This window comes from Chenopodium quinoa, unplaced genomic scaffold (genome assembly GCF_001683475.1).
Source record: "Chenopodium quinoa cultivar QQ74 unplaced genomic scaffold, ASM168347v1, whole genome shotgun sequence".
NCBI classification, from domain to species: domain Eukaryota; kingdom Viridiplantae; phylum Streptophyta; class Magnoliopsida; order Caryophyllales; family Amaranthaceae; genus Chenopodium; species Chenopodium quinoa.
Genome location: NW_018743813.1, coordinates 1933197 through 1958502, shown reverse-complemented (window position 1 = coordinate 1958502; position 25306 = coordinate 1933197). Strand labels below are relative to the sequence as shown.

At 35.5% G+C, this 25306-nt stretch overlaps 1 protein-coding gene across 1 annotated transcript; it reads right to left on the bottom strand.

Moving 5' to 3' along the window:
* Positions 1-12619: 12619 nt before the first annotated feature.
* On the bottom strand, positions 12620-20362 carry LOC110685428 (protein kinase PINOID-like). Its single transcript, XM_021861957.1, has 3 exons — positions 19298-20362; positions 13352-13776; positions 12620-13166 (listed from the first exon to the last, which is right to left on the bottom strand). The coding sequence occupies exons 1-3, from the start codon at positions 19801-19803 to the stop codon at positions 12769-12771; spliced, it is 1329 nt and encodes a 442-aa protein (XP_021717649.1). The 5' UTR covers positions 19804-20362; the 3' UTR covers positions 12620-12768.
* Between the last annotated feature and the right edge of the window lie 4944 nt (positions 20363-25306).

Sequence of the window (25306 nt, the reverse complement as noted above, 5' to 3'; positions counted from 1 at the left end):
CCTTAGTGGATTCGCCAAAAAACTGTAGGGAATATTTCAAGCGTTAATCACTAGCTTGAACCCCACTGTGATCATACACTAAAGTACGGTGGGGTCCAAAGGGAAAGAAGATAGAGCAAAAGAGTCGCCAACAAGTTTTTTTAGGAACTTGTAAACAGTTCACGAGGTGAAGGTTACACCCCTTAACGATCCAAGAGATCGTCAACTCCATAATGTCTTGAACCAAATAGGGTTCGGGGATGAAGGTACAAATCCAACCTAAAAGAGATTGAACCTGCCCTCATAATAGGCCTCTACTTTATTCTGATCGTATTCATGTGCGCTTTCTGACTAACATGCAATCAGTAGGATTAACCTTAAACCTGTTTATCTATGTTGGTTGAACATTAATGCACAAATAAATATATTATTGGCGATCACTTGAATTATAATCACATTTAGCCTAAACAAGATTATTACTTATCTTATTAAGCGTGATTACAAGTACCAAATTCCCTTTAAACATGCATGAAAGGTGTGATCAAGCAATAACAATATATCAAGCAATATAATAAATAATCAATAATAATTATTATAATCATAACAATCATAATTAAAAATAATCATCATTATAACAATTATAATCATAAATCATAAAGTATAATCATAATAATAATAATAATCATGTTAAAGCATAGCAAGATCCTAGGCATGTTACTAACAAGATTAATAACAAATCCTAGCATGTCACTAAACAATAAAAATCAAATCTTTAACCCTAACATGATACTAACATGATATTAGGAAGATAATAGGAAGCATCACAGGAATCATAATTGATATAAGCAAATCACCCTAAATATCATACTAAGAAAAGCATCCTAACATGATACTAGGAATAAAAAAAATCCTAAACATGATTTTTATATCATAATATCAATAACAACCATTAAAGCACTTACTTTGATGCCTCGTACCTCTTTCTAATAACAAAATACACACGTTAGTAACTTCAAGGAAAATAATAAACAAAACAATTAAATTAAATAATAGAAATAGAGATTTGGGACCAAACCCTCATAAATTAAACCTTTCACGTCTAGGGTGAAGGCAACTTCGAATATGGCTAGGTGTTTCTAGATCTTGCGAATGCGGAATTTTTTATGTAAAAAGCGAGTTTAGAAAAAGAGAGAGAGATAAAATAAAAAGAAGATTGATGAGAGTTGGCAAAGGATTAGAAGAGAATGAGAATGAAAACTGGTTGTAGATGAATCAAAACGGAGTTTTTACGACGTTATTTAAAGAGAAAATCAGCTAAAAAGATAAAATTATCAAAACAGAGTCTGGCGCACGTGAAACAAGGTTGGCGCCAACGCTGGCCATTGGCTCCAGACGCTAACCCTGGCGCCAGGCGCTACAGCTAGCGTTTGGCGCTGACCTGGAAATTTACGCGTTTTCCTAAAATCATATAAAATTTGCCGTACAGGAGGATAAAATCGTATTTCCCTCAAAAATGATGTTTGATTTTAATTAAAACTCTGAAAAGTCAATAAAAGTTAATTTATCAATGCTAATTGAATTAGGAACGAAAAAAACCTTCTAGAAGAATCTAGAAGACTAAAACCATTCCTAATTGCATTAGGAATGATAAATCTATATTAGGCCCTCCCCTAGATCATTGGGCCGCATATAAGGATCAAACCGGGGCCAGTTTAGTAAATTGGCCATAACTTCCTTAATATTTATCGGAATTGGACTTATAATATATCGTTGGAAAGCTCTTGTCAAGCTCCATCCAACTGCACTACTATTGGACCCATATCATGGACCAACCAAAATGGATTGGCTGTTTTCTTAAAATAAGTTTTCAAAAACAGAGAGAAGAGAAAAGAAATTAAAACTATCCGCAACACTAGACTTTCCACACTTTCACTTCATTCGATTATGATTCGACGCGAAAGGTACTCATCATTGGGCTTGGTTTTGGGGAGACACAAATGGGTGTCTACACCATATAAAATCATTCAAAAGATAGGAAGGGTAGCTTACAAGTTGGAATTGCCTAATGAGTTAGAAAGAGTCCACAATGTATTCCATGTAAGCCAAATTTGGAAGTATATACCGGATATTTCACACGTCTTACAACCCGAAACCATTGAAATGGATGAAAACTTGACCTACGAGGAAAGGCCTATAAAGATTTTAGATAGCAAGGTGAGGAGCATAAGAAACAAAGATGTTAAGATAGTCAAGGTATTATGGTAAAACCATAAGACGGAAGAAGCTACTTGGAAAGCGGAAGACGACATGAGGAAGAGGTACCTTGAGTTGTTTCCTGAGGTTGGAATTTGAGTTACGGGGGCGTAACTCCTTTTAGGGGGGGGGGGGTAGAATGCGATAGAGTTTCGCGCTTTTTGCCATTATGTAATTTTAAGTTGTTTATTCGCCAATTTTAGGTTGTGCATGAGTTAATTTGAATTAATTTAAGTCGTTATACAAATTTGTCAGTCAAGAGTTTCGAGATCGAATTTTCTTTTAAGGGGAGTAGACTGTAATACCCCTAATTTATAAACCAATTTAATCATTATTAATTATAATTATTAAGCTTAACTATGTCTTATTTCGGATCTTATACACTTATAAATATTTTCTTATGATATTAAGATTATTAAATTATTATTTTTCCTATAAACATATTCAACTTTCAAGTGGATTTTTAATAAGAAAATTGTACATAATTTCCTAAACTCTAATTATAAAGTTATTATTTTTAATATGAGCCTTATTTCATAAGCGTAGTTTTAGGTGAGTAAGCCATTTATTCCAACCAGTTCTTCATTAAACCCTTGGCGAGGATTTTGTTCGATGGCCATTACCCGATTTTCTAATCCTTTTACCACATTCAAGAGCATGGAAACGACATCTTGCAGTTTTCGGACGTCCTCTTTTAGACTTGACGAGTCTTCCCTGGTATTATCTAAGAAAAGACTTTCATCCTCCTCAATCATGGCCACTTCATCGAGAGAGGTTATATAAGCTGTCTCGATCATGGGCTCTCCTACAGGTGTGATAAGAAGTGATGGATCGAAGGGTGTTTGATCGTCTTCGATGGCTAGAATCTCGAAAGTTTCATTGTTATCGATCAGATCTTGAATAGCTTCTTTGAGTTTCCAACACTCCTCAGTGTCATGACCCTTTCCTTGGTGATATTTGCAGTACTTATTAGGATCCCACTTGGGTGGCCTGGCTTCTGGAACTGGATCTTTGATAGGCCCTATGGGCATGACTAGTCCTTTGTGGTGTAGCTTCTCGAAAGCCGATTCATAACTCATGCCAAGTGGGGTGAACACTCTTTTTGACCTTTGGATTTGCGATTTAGAGGCGTTCGTGGCATGTACCTCATTAATGGGAGAGGAAGAAGAAGGATGGACGTTCTTCTTTGCTCTCGCACTATTATCTTTCAGAAGGTCATTTTCAATGTCAATGCCTATATTATAGACAGCCTTGAAAGTATTCAAGTTGTGTTGGTACTTTAAGTTCCTTGAATACTTCCCTTGGAGATTCTTGATAAACATCCTCACAGATTCTTTTTCGGTAGGAGCTTTGGCCATATTAGCGGAAGTTTCCCTCCATTTGTTGAAGAAAGAAGTGAACCCTTCGTTTTCTTTTTGCTTTAACATCTCAAGTTGTCTGTGGTCTGTTTTGTCTTGGATGTTACACTTATATCTATCTATGAAAGAGTTTGTTATCGACTCCCAAGAAGAGGTTTTCTCTTTATCAAGGGAAAAAAACCATTATTGACAAACGGTCTCAAGAGATAGAGAAAATATAGAGCGGAACACTTTCTTATCGATACCCTTAATGCTCATTATAGTTTCAAAAGCTCTTAGATGAAAGTAAGGGTTATTTGTTATCTTGAATTTTGGGATGTCAGTGGCGTTGAACTTATGCGGAAGAAGTTCCTTGGCCAGCGAGACCCCTTGTGAACTAATGCCCTGAAATTTATAGTCACTAGGATAGCTTGCTCAAGCTTTCTTGCATGAGGTTCATTTGTTGTTGCTTCACAGGGTCATCAATTTTGAGGGTTAAAGCCTTTAACACTAAAGTCACGTCATTCAATTGATTCCTAAGTTCATTGACCTCTTCTTGACTTGCCATTATCTTTTTTAGCCTTCCTCTTTTGACGTATTGGTTTATCAAAAAGTGAGACTTGAATAAAGAGGTTGTCCTTGATTAATCGCCCTTCTCTCCTCGACCAAGTACTGTGGAAAAGGAATTTGGGGATATTCATTGTTAATTATTTGACTCAAACTTTATTAAACATGCAAGGGATAGAGGAAGTGAAGAAAGATTAGAATAGCATGTGAAGAAAAATGATGTAGATGGAAGGATATGAAGAACTAGGAATAGAGTGTACCCCCAACTTAAATGACGGAAAAAACCAACTCATGCATGAACCTAAGACATGGTCATGGTGACATATACTCGAACTGTGTGCTAAGACTAGTGAGTGTAGGTGACATGTTAAGACTCGTGTCATGACCATGGGACTTAGTGCCTAAACTCAATTAATGACTCGACAAGGTGTTATTGACAGCGAAACTTAACCGAATTAATTAGTAAACTGGTTAATTAGAGACTAGGTGATGACTCAATTTATAATCCGAACTTTTGTCAAAACGACAGGATTGGCGTCGCACTGTGTAGTGTAGCGCCAGACGACAGAGCTGTCGCCAGGCGCCACACTCCACAGAGTGGCGCTACAGTTCAGATTTTGGCGCCAATGCTGGAACTTCAATCTGAAATTGTTTTCAGCGTTATTAATCAACAGGGGTATGCCTAAAGTCGTACTAGGTTAATTTTGATTAAAATATTAGACTTTATTTACTCAAATTAATTAATAAATTAATTAATTAGGCAAATTTCTTTAAGTCATTAATTTATTTAATCTCAACACAAGTTACGGTTAAGAGAAACATAAAATATATGCACAACAAATAATGCACAATTAGTCAAGTATGCACAATATGATGCAATGAGTTTGCAACCTAATCATGGCTCTAGTTCTCTAAAGTTCGGGATATGGTTTGGTCAATAGAGGGTCCATGGTTAATTGCCCGGATGCACCGCGCGGAAGCCTAACCGTGAAGGGTTGGCGCGAGTGGATGGGACACCGCGAGTTTTAGAAAAACTCGCTTCCATGGTTTGGTGAATTCAACATTCTCGGATGTACCCTTTGTTGCTCAGAGCGTATAATCAGGTAGATGGAGCATGAATTCCCAAAGGATTAGGTCCATATGTAGAACACATATGGGTTTCAGAAAAGTGAGAAAAACTCAATCAGGAAGTAGGATCAAGCAAACAATACGAAAAACTGGTCAAAATTAGAACGCATATTTATGGCTCGGTATTGGAAGAATTTAGCGCCAGGTTTTAGTTGTAGCGCCTGGCGACAGAGCTGTCGTCTGGCACTACAGTTAAATGTCTGGCGCCAGCTTCTGTTCGCTGACGCTAATTCCTACATGCCTCAGTAGCTTTCTGTGCTCGATAAAATTTTCCAATTTCGCGCAGTGTTATTTCGGTCCTAGTTGTGAAAGATATTTCTCAAATTTCCTACGTCTAAAACCCTATGTTTTTAACTCATTACGGATGGTCTTTCCAATGAGATCTTTTTTATGCATATGACAATAATGTTAATCAAAATTACGCACATAAATACTTATAACGTTTTGAGTCTCATCCACTCATTCTAAATCATTGCGGAAACAAATTCAGGAATTAAAATAGAAATCCTCCCCACTGGAGTCGCCAAAAAAGTGTGGGGAATATTTCAAGCGTTAATCCCCTAGCTTGAACCCCACTGTGATCATACACTAAAGTACGGTGGCGTCCAAAGGGAAAGAAGATAGAGAAAAAGAGTCGCCAACAAGTTTATTTAAGGAACTTGTAAATCGTTCACGAGGTGAAGGTTACACCCCTTAACGATCCAAGAGATCGTCAAATCCATAAGTTCTTGAACCAAATAGGGTTCGGGGATGAAGGTACAAATCCAACCTAAAAGAGATTGAACCTGCCCTAATAATAGGCCTCTACTTTATTCTGATCATATTCATGTGCGCTTTCTGACTAACATGCAATCATTAGGATTAACCCTAAACATGTTTATCTATGTTGGTTGAATATTAATGCACAAATAAATCTATTATTGGCGATCACTTGAATTATAATCAAATTAACCCTAAACAAGATTATTAAATATCTTATTAAGCGTGATTACAAGTACTAAATTCCCTTTAAACAATAAAAGGCATGATCAAGCAATAACAATAAATTTAATCAAGCAACATAATATATAATCATCATAATTATAACAATCATAAAAATAATCATTATCAAAACAATTATAAAAATAATCATGAATTATGTTAAAGCGTAATAATAGCAAGATCCTAGGCATGATACTAACAAGATTAATAACAAACCCTAGCATGTCACTAAAAATAAAAATCAAATCTTTAACCCTAACATGATACTAACAATCATAAATATTAAGAAGAACATAAAAGGCATCATAACGAACATACTTAGTATTAAAGTTACCCTAGACATGATACTAGGAATATCATAATAACAACCTAAACATGATTCCTATATCATAATACCAATTAAACCATTAAAGTACTTACTTTGATGCCTCGTACCTCTTTCTAATAACAAAATACACACGTTAGTAACTTCAAGGAAAATAATAAGCAAAACAATTAAATTAAATAATTGAAAGAGAGATTTGGGACAAAACCCTCATAAATTAAACCTTTCACGTCTAGGGCGACGACAACTTCGAATATGGATAGGTGTATCTAGATCTAATGAATGCGGAATTTTGAATGTAAAAGGTTAGTTTAGAAAAAGAGAGAGAGAGAATAATCAAGAGAATCTTGATGAGAGTTTGTCAATGAAAGAGAAAATTGGTGATTGTAGATGAGAATAAGAATTGATGAGTATTGATGATTGTTGATGAATGAAAAAGGAGTTTTTCCGACGTTATTTATAAAGAAAATCAGCCAAAAAGATAAAATATCAAAACAGAGTTCTGGCTCACATAAAATCTGATTAGCGCCAACGCCGGCTATTGGCGCCTGACGCCAACATTAGCGCCAGGCGCCAATGCTAGCGCCAGTCGCTACAGTTGGCGTTTGGTGCTGATTCAGTAATAAAATCAGATAGAAATTTCCGTACAGGAGGATAAAATCATATCTTCCTCAAAAAAACGTTCTTTGATTTTAATTAAAACTCTGAAAAAGTCAACAAAAGTCAATTTATCAATGCTAATTGAATTAGGAATGAAAAGAACCTTTTAGAAGAATCTAGAATACTAAAACCATTCCTAATTGCATTAGGAATGATAAATCATATTAGGCTCTCCCCTAGATCATTGGGCCGCATATAAGGCTCAAACCGGGCCCAGTTTGGTAAATTCGCCATAACTTCCTCAATATTCATCGGAATTGGGCTTATAATATATCGTTGGAAAGCTCTTGTCAAGCCCCACCCAACTAAGTTATTATTGGACCCATATCATGGACCAACCAAACTGGATTGGCTATTTTCTTAAAATAAGTTTTCAAAAACAGAGAGAAGAGAAAAGAAATTAAAACTATCCGCAACACTAGACTTTCCACACTTTCACTTCATTCGATTATGATTCGACGTGAAAGGTACTCATCATCGGGTTTGGTTTTGGGGAGACACAAATGGGTGTCTACAGTAAGATGTCGGGTTTCCCTATTTTGTATTATTTTACCTTTATTCCGGCTCCTTCGTGGAGTCGTGAGACGCTACCTCCAAGGGTGGATTTGAATCCAGATGAGGGAACGTGGTAAGAATGTATGGAATGCAAGGGGAGTGGTGCATGTTAGAGTTTTCTACACTTAGCATGATTTATCCTTCAATCAACCATTGGCATCCCCATGCGTGTTTACTTTCACTATTAAGAAAGTTTGGTATCCACTTATGCTTGTTGCCTATAAAAGCTTGATTTGATTATGATTTTCATGTGCTTGATGATCCTTATTCTTGTCTTCTCCTTTTTTTTTGTCTTGGACACGATTTTGTAAGAGTTGTTGGAAAGCTCTTTGGAAACCCACACAAGATCACAACTCGTCCTCATTGGCGACCGTGAGGTTTAAATGGCTTGTTGCTTTCTCTAAAAGAAAAGTCGGTTATTCTTTGTTAATTTGTATTGTCTAGCCTTCTTCGCTTGAGGACAAGCGAGAAGCAAGTGTGGGGGAAGTTGATGAGTGGTACTTATGCCACGATTAATAGTTCATTCTAACAAGTTTTACCCATACTTGTAGCTTGTTTGTACCCCTTTTAATTATCTTTAGTTCTCTTTTCTTTTGTCTGTCTTTTTCCTATTTTTACCTCCTTTGGGTATTTTCTAGTTTGGCTTTCTTGTTTTTGTTTTGTAGTAACCATGGTGCTGAAAGAAGGAAACTTTGAACCAAGTACTCAATTGTCGCGCGCGAGCTGGAGAGGCTGCGCATTGATAGTGCGCGGGCGCACATAATGGTGAGAAGGCGTCCATAAGGAGGAATTCAAGGAGTCAAGCAGGTTATTCTGTGCGACTGCTGCGCGGCCACCTGCGCGGGCGCACAACACTTATCGTGCAGGCGCGCAATCCTGTCAGAATCCGCAGCCAAGCTTAAGAAACACAACCAAAGCAGAAAGTTTGCGCGATCTCTGTGCGGGCGTGCAACCTTCTGTGCGGGCGTGCATTCAAGGGGTTCTTTTCTCCGTAGCCACAATGTTGCGGGCGCGCAAGATTCAGAGAGGGCGCACATTACACTTGCGCGGGCGCGCGGAATTCGTGTGCGGGCACGCACCGCTGGGTTTCTGATTTTTCTCCGCCTTGTTGCTCAAGTTTCTTTCTTTTTAGGAGCACATATATATAGTCCGTACTCTCTTTTGGAGAAGGTAATGGTATTAGCTTAATTCTAATCTTCTGATTTTTAGCTTAATCTAGAGAGAGAAACACCATTAGTTTTGGCATTTTAGAGAGAGAAAGTGTGGATTACTCCATTGTTGAGCTTGAAATTTGAAGAAGAAGCTTAATCAACCTCTTTGTAAAACTTCAAATTCAATGAATGAACATTTCCTTACTCTTTTTTCTTTACTTTTCTTTTTGATTTTGTATCAAATTGCTTTTGTTCAGTTAATTACTCATTAATCATGCTTTTGCTTATTAATATCATGATTGAATTGATGATTGCCATGGATAGTGAGTAGTTGCTTAGCCAAGGGTATGGAGATGATGTAGTTGGAGTTTGTTCATGCTTACAGTGATGGGACTTAAGTTGATTGTGATTAAAGCCTTTACATGCTTGATTGTTCTTTGATCTTCTTGCAAAGTGCACATTCTTATTTGATTAAAGGCGAATCTTTGCTACATGAAACGGAAGTTAATTTAGCTAAGTTCACTTCTATCGATTGTTACTTGATTTTACCTCTCAATATATGGTTCTAATGTGGAAGCATAGAGGCTATGTTAGGAGAATCCAATTAGGAGAAGCCAATTAACTCCGAAAGTTGACTAGATTGGACTTTTCTATATCGATATTCATGCAAGTTTAGTTCACTATCGATTTGTTTCTATGCTATTTCATGTTAAAGTGAAGCTTACATCTACCCATTCCCCTTGGTGTTTTCTTTATATTGTCTTAAATTAAATTTTCTCTTAGTTTAATCTATTAGATGATCCCACTCTTTGTTCTGAGATAGCTTAAGTGATTAGTAGTGATTACGGTGTTTAACTTCTCCTTGTGGTTCGACCCTTTGCTTACATTATACTTGTATTGGGTTTGTTTAGGTTTTATAAATTGTATTTCATTAAGGGATAGACAATTTGACGACGTGTTTATTTCCTTTGTCACTTCCGTGTTTTAATAAGTGTTAACATTTTGACCGCACATAGTTTTAGACAATTTAATTAACCTAAATAAAATAAGTGCTAAGTGGGGTAGTTGGAATATTAAAAAATTGTAAAAGAAAGATAGTGGAGTTAATATTTTATTGAAAAGTAATGAATGTGAGAGGAAGGAAATAATAAAAAAGTAATATTGGGTTTGGGTGGGGACCATGAAAGCAGAGAGATATAATATTAAAATGTAGTTTTTTTGCCAAAAAAAAGTATAACACTTATTAAAACATGACCGAATTTGGTAATTGTAACACTTATTAAAACACAGAGGGAGTAACTTGTTTAGAAGGTGACTTGCATGTGTCACCTTTTGATTGGTACAATTTTAATTTTTTAAATTAAAAAATAATAATAATCTTACCTTCACAACTCCCCACCATCGCATCAGACACCACCTCACCACCTCTTTCCCTTTCTCGATTTCCCTGCATTGCAACCTCAATCCCGACCTCCCTACCCACCATAACCCTCTTCAGCTCATCCCTTGTCATCGACTCCTCCACCATCAAGGTTTCATCGGATCTTTTAAGGTTTGGGTTTTTGTCAGTGTTTTGGGCTTAAGATTTCATTTTAGGGATTTCAAGGTTTGAGTTTTGTTTTCTACTTTTGAATTTTATTCTGGGTTTGGGTTTAATATTGGGGTTGGTGATGCTCAATGGGGTGGGTTTTGTGGGTAATTTAGGGGTTTTGTGGGTGGTTGGGTTTAAGGGGTTCGCAAGTGGTTGGGTTTAGGTGCAGTTGTGGTGGTCGCTTTTCGGGTAAGGGGTGGCAGGATTTAGGGGTTAGTGGGTTTTTGGTTAAGGGGTGGTTGGATTCAGGGATTGGGGGGTTTCAAGGTGGTAATTAAAGTTGTGCGGTGGTGGCTATGATAGAAGGTTGTGTGGTGATGGCTAGGGATGAAGGTTGTGGGGTGGTGGCCATGGAAGAAGCTTGAAGAATAGAGACTTAAGATTGAAGAAGAGAATTTTAAAAAAATCACCTGTTTAACTGGAGGTACGTCAAAAAGCATGTTTTAAGAATATAGGAGTTAAATGTGAGATTGTTTTCATATTTTTAAAAGTGTGGTTATTTTGAACAGAAAACACAAAAGTATGATTATTAGTTTTCAATTTTCATAAAAATAATCCATAGTTGAAAATATTTTAAGCGTAAAGTAGAGATTATTTTTAATAATTTTTTAAAAAATAAAATAAAAGTAGCTCCTGCATGGCTTCATCTAGGGCTGGGAAACAGGTCGGGTCGGGTTCAGGTCGACCTGTTTAGATAAACAGGTCAGGACCCCCCAACCCGAACCCGACCTGTTTACTTAAACAGGTCAAAAAAGTCAACCTGAACCCGACCTGGTTTTAAACGGGTTGACCTGAACCCGACCCGTCTAAACCTGTTTTTTAATTAATTTATTTATTTTTTATTTAAATAACCTTGTAATTTGTTTACCCTGTATTTTTTTAAAATATAACTATATCATTCAACTAACATAAAATACAAATTCAAAGCAAACATAATTCCATAATAAGTGTTGTTATATAGTTCATACAATCATACAACAATAAAATTAAATATGTTTAATTGGCTGGGTATTATCAAATAAATAATTAAGCAATAAAAGCAAAACAAGTGATGCTGCATTCTCCATAGTTTAGTATCTTCATCATCTAATTCGGATTCGCAAGTTCAATGGGTTCAGGAGGAATAGGCTTGTCAGCTATATGTTCATTAAGAATAATTAAATAAATAATTAAGCCAAATGCAGAGAGAAATAAATCACAAAAAATGCAATAATTAGCCAACAACATTCATGCCTACCAAGTTTTCAACTCATGATGAAAAAATCAACTCATAAACAAGCTGAAATATTCTCATAAACTCATGAAAAAATAAAATTAAAACGCATAAATAGATGATAAAAAATCAAATAAAATCGCATAATCAAAGTGATGAAAAAATAGCATAAAATAAACTCATAAATAAACAAACTTCGATCAGATTAAAATACGTAAATTGAAGAAATTGAAGAAACAAAACACATAATAACATGTAAATTACATAAATTGAAGAAAAAAAACGTATAAAAACACAACAAAATTAAGTAAAGATAATGTTCAGATGAAGATTTAACGAGCTTCAATCAATAGTTTCAATGGAAAAGAGTTGAAAACAAGAGAGAGGAGAGAGAGAGAGAGAATGAGTAAAGAGTGAATGAAAATGAAAGAGGAGTGAAAACGGCGTGAGGTAAGAAATTTTTTTAGGGTTTTTTCATTTTGTTTCAATAGATAGTTTGGGCTTGGCCCATATTTAAAAATTAGGATGAAAAAATAGGTTAGGAAACAAGTTTAGGCGGGTTGGGTTTCGGTTGACCCGACCTGAAACTGACCCAATTAATTAAATGGGTTTAGACGGGTTGGTTTCAGGTTGGGATTTCCAACCTGAACCCGACCTGTCTAACTTCGGGTCGGGTTCGGGTTGACCTAATTACATAAATGGGTTGAAAATTTCCCTCAAAACCCATTTAATTCGGGTTGGGTTTGGGTCGGATCAGCTTTTTCCAGCCCTAGCTTCAGCCATGCACGTATGCAGCTACATTCCTTCCTCAACCTATCCTACCACATTATCATAAACTACTTTAATTTAATTTTACCCACCTACGTGAGACATGATGTATTTCTCGGAAAAAAATCTTTTTCTCTCTCCTTCATTAAATTAGACAGCTCGAATATACAACTGTCCCCACCAGACTGTCACTGTCCCCACATATAATGGGACCGACAAGCCACGTGGAGTTAATCTCAACCATTAAAAAAGCCTTTCCATCAAAAATAATCAAACGTCGTTGATTCCTTTCTACCCTTAAACGACGTCGCACCTGGCGGGCATTGTTGTCGTAACCCCGGGACTGCTGGCGGTGTCAACGACCTCACAAGCGCGAAATTCAATTCTTTGAAAAACGGGTGGGTCTTGACGTCAGCCGCTCCACGACTCGATCCGAGTCGACTCGTCAGATCTTTTTTCAACAACTCGGATATGAGGTCACGTGCGTGAGACTCTGACATGGAAGTAGGAGATTGTGTTGGAAATACCAAGGGCTTTTTCAGTATGTTACGCAGCGTGGCTGCGTTTGACGGTTCAGCAAATGGGGTCCGTCCATAAATCATCTCGTACAGAAAAACTCCAAACGCCCACCAATCAACGGCGTTTCCGTGGGAATTACCTGTAAAAGTGGAGAAAAATGCGGAGATTACGGCGTAGTCTTTTGTATTGATATCAATCACATATAAATACACCATATAAAATAGAATCGACTAAAATTCCTAACAAGATAAATTGACAAAGATACAATATTTCTGTAAAAAGAAAAAATATTAACAAATATAACCAAATCGATTCTAATATTACCAGAAGCGACTTCCGGAGCGATGTACTCATGGGTCCCAACGAAGGAGCAAGACCTAGCGTTAACCGGCTCCGCTACGAAGAGTCGGTTACCGCTTAAGGTTTGGATTTTCTTTGACCGGAACAGCCGGTTATAAGGAATGCATGAAAATAACGGAGTGGTGTTGTTAGTTGAACTTGAAGTGCATGAGTTTTTTTGGGGGGAAGTGTTGGGTGGAGAAGTGTGAGCCGTAGGATGATGGGATGGGGATGAAAAATGAGGGGATTGGACAGCTGGGATGGAATCAGAGCATAGAGAGAGGTCGAAATCAGAGAGCATGATGTGACCGTCTGATCTGACTAAAACGTTCTCGGGTTTTAAGTCTCTGTAAATGATTCCAAGCATGTGGAGATATTCCAACGCTACCAATACTTCTGCTGCGTAGAACCTGAACCATATATATATATATATATGTAACAAACTAATTCAGTGAGTTTGCACCGAGTTTATATTTTAAAATTTAAACTCCACCGAGTAAATAAAACTTTGCAACAATGCAATAAACTTGCACAAGAAGGAACTATTGTCTATAGTAAAAAAAAAAAATAATAATAATAATAAATAAAAAATTGAAACATTAGTTACGAGTAATAATAATAATAAAATAAAATAAAAATAAAAATAACAACAACTCAGTGTTAACAAAGGGTATGTTCCAGTTTACTGAGAACAACTTAACTTAACTGAATTGATTAGAACTCAACTAAATTGAATAGAGGTGAAATGAATTGTTTATGAGAGAAGGAAATTAGAAACTGAATTGAACTGAACTGATTGGAGCTGAAGTGAAATAAATTGAATTGATATTAATTTGAAAAGAACAGGCCCAGGATATATATCGTAGTACATTATACAGTCTATTTTATTACTTTGTGGTGTTTGATTAAAGTTAATATCTCAATTTAAAACGACAATATCTTAAAGATTGACTAGTCTGAGTATTGTATTATACATGTGGTTTCGATGAAAATCAATTATATTTAGAATTTCAATGGGACAAATGACACATCCTTAATTGATTTTGGTACACCCCTATGTGAGAAAAACACTGATTTTGGTACACCCCTATGTAAGAAAAGCACTGATTTTGGTACACCCCTATGAGAAAAGATCATAGAAAAATGTGCCCTCACATGATGGTGAGCCAAAATCAATTTCCGAACACTTTCACTACTAGTCTACTCTACTATACCTTTGTATTTTTTTTAACAATTGAATTTTCATAATGCTAAGTTTTAAGAAGTTTATTGGCTATCGTATTATACATATACATGCATAGTTACATACAATAAGATATAATAAGAAACAAAAACTCTCAAACTCATTCCAACCTCTCGCAAAAACCTTACCCTCCATTCTTGAATATTGGCTTCCATCGATTTTTAACGGTAAAAAGTCTCAATTCTTATTTCTTTACATTTTTTTTAGATTTTATAGTAATGCTTTCTCCTTTGCAAGGAATTTTTCTCCCTCGAAAGATCAAGAAAGGGTTTTTGATTTCCTTCAAAAGACAAGGATTTTTCGACCTCTTTCGAAAGACAAAATTTATCTTGAGGGAGAAGTTTCTTAGTTTTGAATCCATAACATAAGATCTAATGAATTGTCGTGAAATTATTTCGTTGGTGAAAAAATTATCAAATTTTCGAATACAGACAGATGAATCAGAAGGAAAAACAACTCTACGACTACAAATGATCATTAGATTGTTTTTCTAACAAGGCTGTATTTTCCAGCGATATAAGCATAAGATGTTCTTCAGTGCAAGATCTACTCGACTATCGTTGTTTTTATGAAGGAAAATTTTATTTGATTTAATATTTTGTGTCTTTGTTAACGTTGAATCTCTATTGTACATGGCGTATGACTTTTAATTAATGAAATGCTATTAAAAAAAATAGTTACATACAATACATACTACCTTCGTTACATAATAATTACAAATTCGAAATATTTTATGTCTCACAAATAATACCTCAAATTTGCAATTAATATGTAATGGAGGTAGTACATGCGTAGATAGTTACATACTTTGAAATAAGTTTTCAGTTTTTCACATATATAAACTGTCACCATTTGTCAGCTAATATATACTCCCTCCATTACATATTATTCGTAATAAAGTAATATTTTATGTCTTACAAATTATACCCCTTTATTTTGAGTAATATGTAATGAAGGGAGTATTTTATTTGGCACGTATATACTTCTTTATGGGGTTTGAATTTCACATGGGTCAATTCAACCTATTAGCATATTAGACCTTTGAGAAGTGAGAAGTTAGGGTTCCATAGCCCCAAAAGCCCTAAAGTGGCCAAAATTGAACCACATAAATCAAATTATATATATATATATATATATTGTAAAGCAAATAATTAGATATCTAAGCTGATTGAAATAAAAAATTGTGTAAATTAACATTTGTTTTCCAACCAATTTGCTTGAAAAATATAATTAAACATGGGTACTTAGATGCCCAACAACGTCACTACTATATAGGTTTTGAGTTTTGACTAATAATTATGACTTGATTTTTCATTTCATAACAAAAGTGTGAAAAATAAAGGGTGGAGAATAGCAACAAAGTTTTAGTATTTTTTGGATGTCAATCATTTGCGCGTTTTGTTTGCTAAGAGGGGACGAAGAAAGGTGGTAGGACAATTCTTAATAAAAACAAGCTTTGAGGAATGTCGACGTTATTAATTACTCTGGCTTATTTATTGCTATTGATAAAAAAATATAGTAGTTCATTAAATTTTTAGAGAAAAAAACAAAACTCATTTAATTAACACTTGATTTTACAACATCAACAAACAAAATTTCTAAACATCTATTCCGTATAATTTAAAGGCAAAAACTAACAAACGCCCTCAGGGGCATTGGATAAGATAGCTAAAAGTAGAAAGATTTAAAATGAACATTAATTACACCGATTGATGATTGATTTTGTTATGCTTTCCAAAATTAATACTCCCTCCGTCCCCGATTGATAGTCACTTTTGAAAAAAAAATCACGGGAATTAAGAAAATTAAAGAAAGTACATTGAAAAAGTAAATTTACATTAGATATGCAAAAAAGTAGAGAGAAAAAGTAATTAAAGTACATGAAAAAGTAAAATTTACATGGTAACGTTAAATTTGCACAAATATTTTTGGAAATGTTAGAGAATTTTGGTAAAAAAATAATATTAATGGTACTTGAAAAAAACAAATGTGACTAATATTTTGAGTCACCAAAAATGACAAAAATGACTATCAATAAGGGATAGAGGGAGTACAATTTTAGTTAATATTTTAAATGTTTATCCAACGCCCTGGCTCCGGAGGCGTTGATTAAGCTAGTTAAAAGTAGAAAGATTTAAAATAAACATTAATTACACCGATCGACGAGTGATTTTGTCATGCTTTCCCAAATTAATACCATTTTAGTCAATATTTTAAATGCTTATCCAACGTCCCGACGGCATTCGTTAGCAAGATCCTAATTTAAAAAGTCATTTATTTATTCCATTCTCTGTTACCTTTTCTGTTCTATGAGGGTTACATTTGTTATTTTTTACATTATCTTTTAATGGTTACTCTTAAATTTTTTCCAAAATAATTTATCATGCAACCACATCTATTTATTAAAATATTTGCATTCTTTTAGTGTTGCTATTCCTATTTACAAATTTTGTAAACTACAAAAATATTTACATATTCTCAATACAAATGTTACTGTTTTTAAAATTAATTTAATGTTTTAATCATTGACATATTTGATATTTAAGCATTAATTCTTTTTATTAACTTTGTTAACTACCAAACATATATACAGAGTAATCTTCTTTTAGGAACGAACGGAATGAATAACACTTTAAACAAACTATGCTGATGGTAGATTTTACCCTCCAATCATAAAATAAGGCTATGTTTACTTCACTTTAAAAAAAATATTCAGTAAAAATAATTTCAGTTCAATAAAAATAAGTTCAGTTTAGTAACATTAATTTGTGTTCAGTAAAATTCAGTATTCTTAAAGAAGAATTATAATAAATCAGTAAAACTAATTTTAGTTCAGCAAAAATAATTATAGTTCAGTAAAATTAATTTAAGTTCAGTAAAAATAATTTAAATTCGGCAAATATAATTTTGTTTCAATAAAAATAATTTAAATTCAACAAAAATAAAATGAAATGAACGAGACTAAGAGCCTTAACTCTTTTATACTAGTATACCACTTTAGCATTACCAAGGTTGCTATGCATTTATAGACGAAAGGAGATAACAAAATGTAAAAGTGACATAGTAGTAGTACTTATTTGTAGTACTTTTTCTAACAGTATGTAGAAGAGAGTGGTCTGGACTCTGGAGGGAGTTAAGTCAAGAGTAAACATTTAAAATCTTAATAAGGTAATAATTTTAAAGTTACTAAAGTTAATACATTCATAATACCATTACATTATATTTAAATTAAATATGTAGCAATGTTCATCTTATTTTAACTTACTTTTAAGATAAAATAATTTTTTTTTGACAGAAAAATAATAAGTTTAAGTAAACTAAATTCAATAATTTGTACTCCAGAATAAGGTTATTTAGAGCAACATATACCTAAGCTAAGGTTAATTTACAACAAAAAAAAAAGTTCAATTAAATTTCAATAAATATTTCATTTCTTTTTCTTTTGTTCTTTTTTTTATATATATACAGGAATAAGTTGTCCATAATTTTTGGCCCAATATACTTTAGCCATTAAGGCCCAATCGTGAGATTGTGGGCCTGACTCTGATACCATATCATCAATTACGCATTTAAGCAGCACCAGTTACTAGAGAGTGTAAGTCCACCACTTTACAATATTAAGGAAGTTTCACCTCAAAACCATAGGACAATCAGGACAGTAACCCCTTACTCCCTTAGCCTTATATTGTGGTGGTAACTCTTAAATTCTTTCAATGTGGAAATTCTTTACAACTACACTTCCCTTTTATTCCTCATTGCTATATGGTTTTGAGGTAAAATCTCCTTCATCATGGAAAATAAGTAAACTTACACTCTGCCGTCCAAACCCATATTTGATGACAGAAACAGAAAAATGACAGTCAAACATAACATAAAAGAGGAAGAAAATCAACACATATTGAAGAAAATTGACTTAAGAACTAAACCAAAGAAGAAAATTCACAAGGAACTACTTGTTTCCATATAATATCATCTGGCTAGTGGCAGACTCCAAATCGGAGTAAAATCTTTCATTTATAATCCTAAGATAATTTATTTTCATATAAACAAAGAAAAAAAAAAACTTAAAATTATTTTTTGAAATCAGAATATTGCCAAAACAGCAGACATAGCATCAACAGATGAAAAACATCTGAATACTCTTGTCTCCATATACAAACAACAGTTCTGGTCCCAAGAAAAAATTAAATTAAAAAACAAAAAAATAATAATTTAAAAATGAAATTCATCGTCATCTCATCATCAGACAGTAATTGCAATATCTCTGTGGATTTATAATTTCAGAAATTTCTACCAATAAAATAATCCTGAATTTTGCAGCTTTATAGAAAAAAACATCATTATTATTAATTACGAGTAATTATTTAATCCATACATTCCACAAATTTTTAAAATTACAAATTCACCTCAAAAATATCTTAATAAAACTTTAAAAAAAAAAAATTTGCACTGACTTTTTTTCTTCATTACACCGTATTATTGTAGAATTAAGTGAAATCACAACTCGTCAAAAAAAAAAAAAAGTGAAATCACACCGGTCAATCACTATTCGAGGGTATATATATTTTCGGATATTGATTGTATGTTTAAACAATAAATACGGAACGGAATAACAGATAAAAGATAGATGGATATAAAAAAGTTCCCAAATATAAAAATGATGCTAAAAATTATTATGTATTCCGTACCTTGCGGAAGAGAGAGGAAAACGGTGGTAAGGGAGGCTATGACGGAGCGAGTGCAAGTCACCACCAGAGCAATACTCCATAACAATGCAAGAAAAATGAGAAGCGTCAAACTGAGCGTATAACGTAGGCAAAAATGGATGATCAAGCAACTTGAGTATTTTCTTTTCCATTTCCGCTCTTTGTGTTTTATTCTTGATTGCGAGCATCTCTCGATCCACCACCTTCATTGCATATTGGCACGATTTATCGGACCGAAGTTGGCACAAGTATACAGTGCTTATATCCCCAGCACCGACTTTGCGAATGAGTTTGAAGTCGTTAAAGGTTAAAGGACGGTTGTTGGCTGCCGTAGAAGCCGAGATGATGGCTTCGAAGGCAGAATCGGATGAACGATGTGGTTTTAAAAGGGAAAAATTTTCAGGTGATGTGTGGATAAACTCACTACCTGTCATTGAGTAGGAACTACTATTGCTCTTTGATTCGAAATCGTCTGAGAAATAGTTCATCTTAATTGAAATCTATTAGTTAGGGAGAACATGTGTTTAGGTAATAATGATGGGTTTTTGAGTATTTATGAATTTTTTGTGTTTAATTTGTGAATTTGGGGTTGAGAAAGTGTGTTGAAGAAGGGTGCAAAAATGTAGATATAGATTTTTATATATATTTTTAATAGAGTTGTAATATTAGTGAATGAAAAAGGGTGGTTGAGAGTATTTATGCTATGTGTACGTAAGAATGTAAGATGAGAGGATGTGATGGTAAAGATAAAAGAGATTTTTGGTTTGACTATTATACAGGTTTTTATAAATGATGCTTAAGGTACCAATACCATTTAATTACTACAAGTACATTATTTTTTTGATTTTATTTTTTTACCAATTTAAAATAAGGTGGGAGTTTCTGTTTGGTGTAGGAATGGTACGACGGGACTGTGATTTGGCAAAAGCTGTTGTAATTGTAGAACCTTGATATTATCGGTTGAGAACTTGAGAATTCAACCTACGCGGCTGACCTCCTTTCACACAAATATTGTAGGGAAAAAATTGTGACTATGAGTAGAAAATTCAAATAAATAAATAAATATATATATATATATATATATATATATATATATATATATATATATATATATATATATATATATATATATATATATATATATATATATATCTTACTCCCTCCAAAGAAAGGGCGAACTACCTTGTGAGAAAGGGCGATCTACCACCGTTGCTAGTGGTGATCTTCGGCCACTATGGCTGATGAACTAATCGAAAAATACTCTAACCTAAACATGGAAGAGGAGGAAAGCGAGATTGTCGAACTTGGTGCAGTGAATTCTAGCGAACAGGATGCTAGGGTTTCATTGATTTTAGTTGGAAAATTATTGACTGATAGAGGGGTTAATTTGGTGGCTTTCAAACGCACAATGTTACAATCTTGGGTGATGAAGGGGAAAGTGATTAGTAGAGGATTAGGAACGAATCGGTTCGTGTTCCAATTCTTTCATTGGAAGGATATGGAGAAGGTGATGTTAGGGCGACCATGGTGCTTTGAACAAAGCCTATTGATCTTGAACACCATCTCGGCCGATGAACAACCAACTGATGTGAATCTTACCCATTCTCCCTTCTGGGTTTTATTAGAGAACTTGCCTTTTAATTACCGGTCTAATGCACATGTTACAGCAATTGCTGAGAAAATTGGCGAGGTTATTGAAGTCGAGGATGATGATTTGGGGATTGGGAAAAACAGGCGTGTGAGGGTGATGCTTGATGTGAGTAAGCCCCTTCGCAGAATCCAGAATGTGAGAAACAGGGAGGGTGTTGTGAAGATAGGATTGAAATATGAACGCCTTCCGTTCTTCTGCTTTATGTGTGGTGTCATGGGGCATAGCAAGAAGGATTGCATTAATATACCGGAGGATATGCAAAACAGGGGGCAAGGATGGGGAACATGGTTGAAAGCATCACCAATGAGGGGAAAAAAGAATGATACAGAGGAGCTATTTCTCTTAAAGGCGGCGAAGAAGCTTACTTTTGTCACTAAGCATATTCACAAGGAAAAGGAGATAAAAGGGGGTAGTATCGAGACTAGTGTGGAGATCGATGGGGATCATAATAAGGGGGGCAGATTACGACACTAGAGCAGGGAAATAATATGCTTAGTGAGGGTGTGAGTGAAGAGGTAATGGTTGTTCCGAGTGATGGGAATGGGGGGAGGATGTATGAGGGGAGTCAGCAAGGGAGTGGGGCTGGTATATGGGAGGAGGGGTCGAATACTACTATTATGAAGGTTGATAATGTGACAAAGGTGTGTGCTCATGATGATAAAGTAGCGGAGGTTGGCTTGACCCAACCCCGCAAACAACAATGAAAACTTTAGTATGGAACTGCAATGGGCTTGGCAACCCATTGCGTGTGAATGCCCTCCAAGATTTATGTTGGAGGGATCGGACAAACATTGTTTTCTTAATGGAAACAAAAATTGATTCACAAAGACTTGAACTTATTAGAAATAGATGCGGTTTTTCTAATGGGTTATGTATTAGTAGTGAGGGGTGTTATAGTGGTTTGGGGTTGTGGTGGAGAGATATGGCTGTAAATGTACGGTTGTTTTCAGCTCATCACATTGATGGTGAGGTGATTGATAGGCATAATGTACCAATTTGGAGAGCGGTGGGAATTTATGGGTGGCCGGAGGTTTCTAATAAACATCTTACTTGGGATCTCTTGAGAAGCCTAAGTGCTTCATCCACTCTACCTCAATTGATGTTTGGGGACTTTAATGAAATTCTTGGGATGCATGAGAAGGAAGGTGGGACGGTTCGGGGGAACGACAATAGATGCTTTCCGTGAGGCCTTGGATGACAGTGTGTGTCGTGATCTTGGATTTGAAGGCAATATTCATACTTGGCAGAGAGGTGTTTCGATGGAAACCTTGGTGCGAGAGCGTCTTGATCAATATGTTGCTAATGGTGGGTGGTGTGCTATGTTTCCATATTCGGAGGTGTTACATTTTCCCTTATGTTACTCCGATCATGCTCCAATTTTACTGAAATTTGGGGAGGAAGAACTGAACAAGAAGCATGAGAAAATCTTTCGCTTTGAAGCTTTGCGGTTGTCTCGGGAGGAATGTAAACAGGTGGTTTCGGATGCATGGTGTGTCAATGGGAGTGAGCCTATGAGTAGACACCTAAAAATGTCTCCCCAAAACCAAACCCGATGATAAATAACCTTTCACCGCCACTATTGGTCGGGTTTAATATTTAATCCCGAGAGTGCTTAAAAAATCGTATTTTACAAAATTCAAACTTTTGAAAGGTCCATGGATTAGTCTTGATGTTTGGTAAAAGCATAGTTTTAATTTTAGCCCAAGCTTATTAATTAATTTTAAGCCCAAACCTTTTTATTTTATTATTTATTTTTGGCCCAAACATTTTATTTATTTTTATTTTATTATTTTCTTATTTTAGCCCGAATAATAAAAGTCAGAAAAAAGCCCGAAATTATCAATCGGAACTTAAAAAGCCGAAAGAAATTAGGTTAAAAATGAATTTAGACGGAAAAATGTACTGGAAGTGACCGCGTCACGGTACAGTCTGACCCCCTCATTTCTGATGTACGGGGCAAGCAGAATTTTATTATTCTTATTTTCTCTCTTCTATGCTATTAATCTAAACATTAGCCAAGGCGTGAAAGGTAGAATCGTTTGAGGGTTTGGCCCCAAAATCAACCTTATTTTATTTAATTTAATTTAGTTATTGTTTTATTATTTCCTTGAAGTTACTAACTCGTTTATTATTTTGTAGTTGCAAGCAAACAGATTCAAAGTAAGGATCATGCTCTTTTATTATCATTATTATGTTTTCTAACAATTTTATGTTGTTGGGATTGTGATTAAATTGGTATTAATGTTGATTCTATTATTTTTATTGATCACCATATTGCATGTTTAAGGGAATATGTAATTGAAAATCACGCCTAATAAGATAATTTGGACAACCGGTTTAGGTTCCTTTTAATCTTATTATTAATTGAAGTGATCACCAAATTTTAGAATTATGTGTGCATTAATCTTAAACCAATTTAGTTAAAAATAGTTTGGAGCGAATTGAATTATTGTTTGTATGCCTTTGAGATCACAAGAATGCTTTTCAATATAAGAATCGAGTAGAGGCCAATACGGGCGAATGTGACTCCATGACTCACTTCGTACCATCATCCCCGATCCTCCTTTCGTGGTTCCGAACCATATGGAGTTAGTAATCTCATGGATTATGAATGGGGTGTAACCTTCACGGGTCAATCGTAGTTGCCTATCATTGTCCCTTATTCGTGGTTGCCTTTTATGATCCGTGAACGGTTTACAAGTTCCTTAAATACTTGTTGGTGGCTCCCTACTTTATTTGTCCCTAATCGTTGTCCCTAATCGTAATGTCAATTCCCACTTCCTATGAGTGCCAAGCATATTCACCACATGCTTTTAACGTAGGCGCACTTCGAATGACGCCTATAATTTGGCGACTCCACTGGGGAGGATTCTTAATTATTTATCGATTTGAGTGATCTGTATTTAATTAAGATGAGTGGATGAGACTTGAAAGATTCTTGAAAAAATATTCCTGTGATTAATTTTGTATTTTTGCATCTGCATCGACGTTTTAACGTCGCATTCAGGTCTGTCCCGTAGGAAAAATTGGATAACTTGGTTGCGCGCAAAAGCAAACAGGGCACCAGTCAGATTTTCTGACTGCCGTGTCACGGCAGAGTCTGCCGTGTCACGGCAGACCTAAAATCAGTCCGGTGGCTTATTTTCTTTTCTCACAGTCAACTTCCTTCGATTTTTCTGAACAAACGTATGTGTTCTACATGCGTCTTAGCCCCAGGGGATTTAAGCTCTATCGACCCAAAAACCCTCATGGCAATAAGGGTTTATCCGAGTTATTAAATCCACCCAAACCATGGAGTCGAGTTCGATTTCATCACGAACTCGCGGAGCCGCCCGTTGGCATACACCCTCAAGGGAGGCTGCCTTGCTAACGCGTCCAAACTCTTAACCATGGTACCCTTCTGACACCCAAAGCTTGACCAATAGTTGAACATAGATCTTGACTCTAGGTTGCGAACTGTTTTTACATCATCGTGCCTAAATTCTATGTGGTTGTTTGGTTCTAACCCTCATGTGTTTGGTCTTTTTGTTTAACCCATGACCGAGGGTTCTTATTCTCACATGGTAATTAGTACGGATCTAAAATCGGTTAAAATTTGGAAAAATCACAAAACTGACCAGGAACTGCGCACCGTGTCACGGCATGTTCTGCCGCGCTACGGTGAACAGTACCGTGACACGGGGCTGTCTACCGTCTGACGGCAGACTGCACCGTGTCACGACAGTCTGTATCGTGACACGGTGCCCAGAAAAGTGTCTTGTCAGTCCTTTTTTTGATTTTTGTGCGAATGCTGTGTCCAGTTTTGTGTCGTGTCTAGTGTTACGGTCAAAACACGCGTCCATAATCTCACTTAATCACTAACATGTCGTGTTCACACACTTTTTTGCTTAAAGTCGTACACCACTTTTTTGACCGTATTTTAGGGAAGTCTTGTTTTTGTGTTGTCGGATGGTATCCTCCCTTTAAAAATAGAGAAGTAGATTTTCAAAATTATAGTTTTTCAAAATAGGGGAATTGCCGCGACACGGGATACCCTACCGTGTCACGGTACTGTTCACCGTGACACGGTCGGCCTGAGCGGAGAAAATATGACAAAGAAACTCCTGTGACACGGGAATTTATCTCGTCTGACGGGAAAAGTTCCCGTGCCACGTCACCCCCTGTCAAATGTTCCCGTGACACGGGATAGTATCTCGTTTGACGGGAGAAATGTCTCATGCCACGTCACCCCCTGTAAAAAAAAAAAAAAAATATTCCCGTGACACGGGATTTTATCCCGTCTGACGGGAGAAGTTCCCGTGTCAAGGGGAAAAAAAATAATCTGTGCCACGTCAGCATCT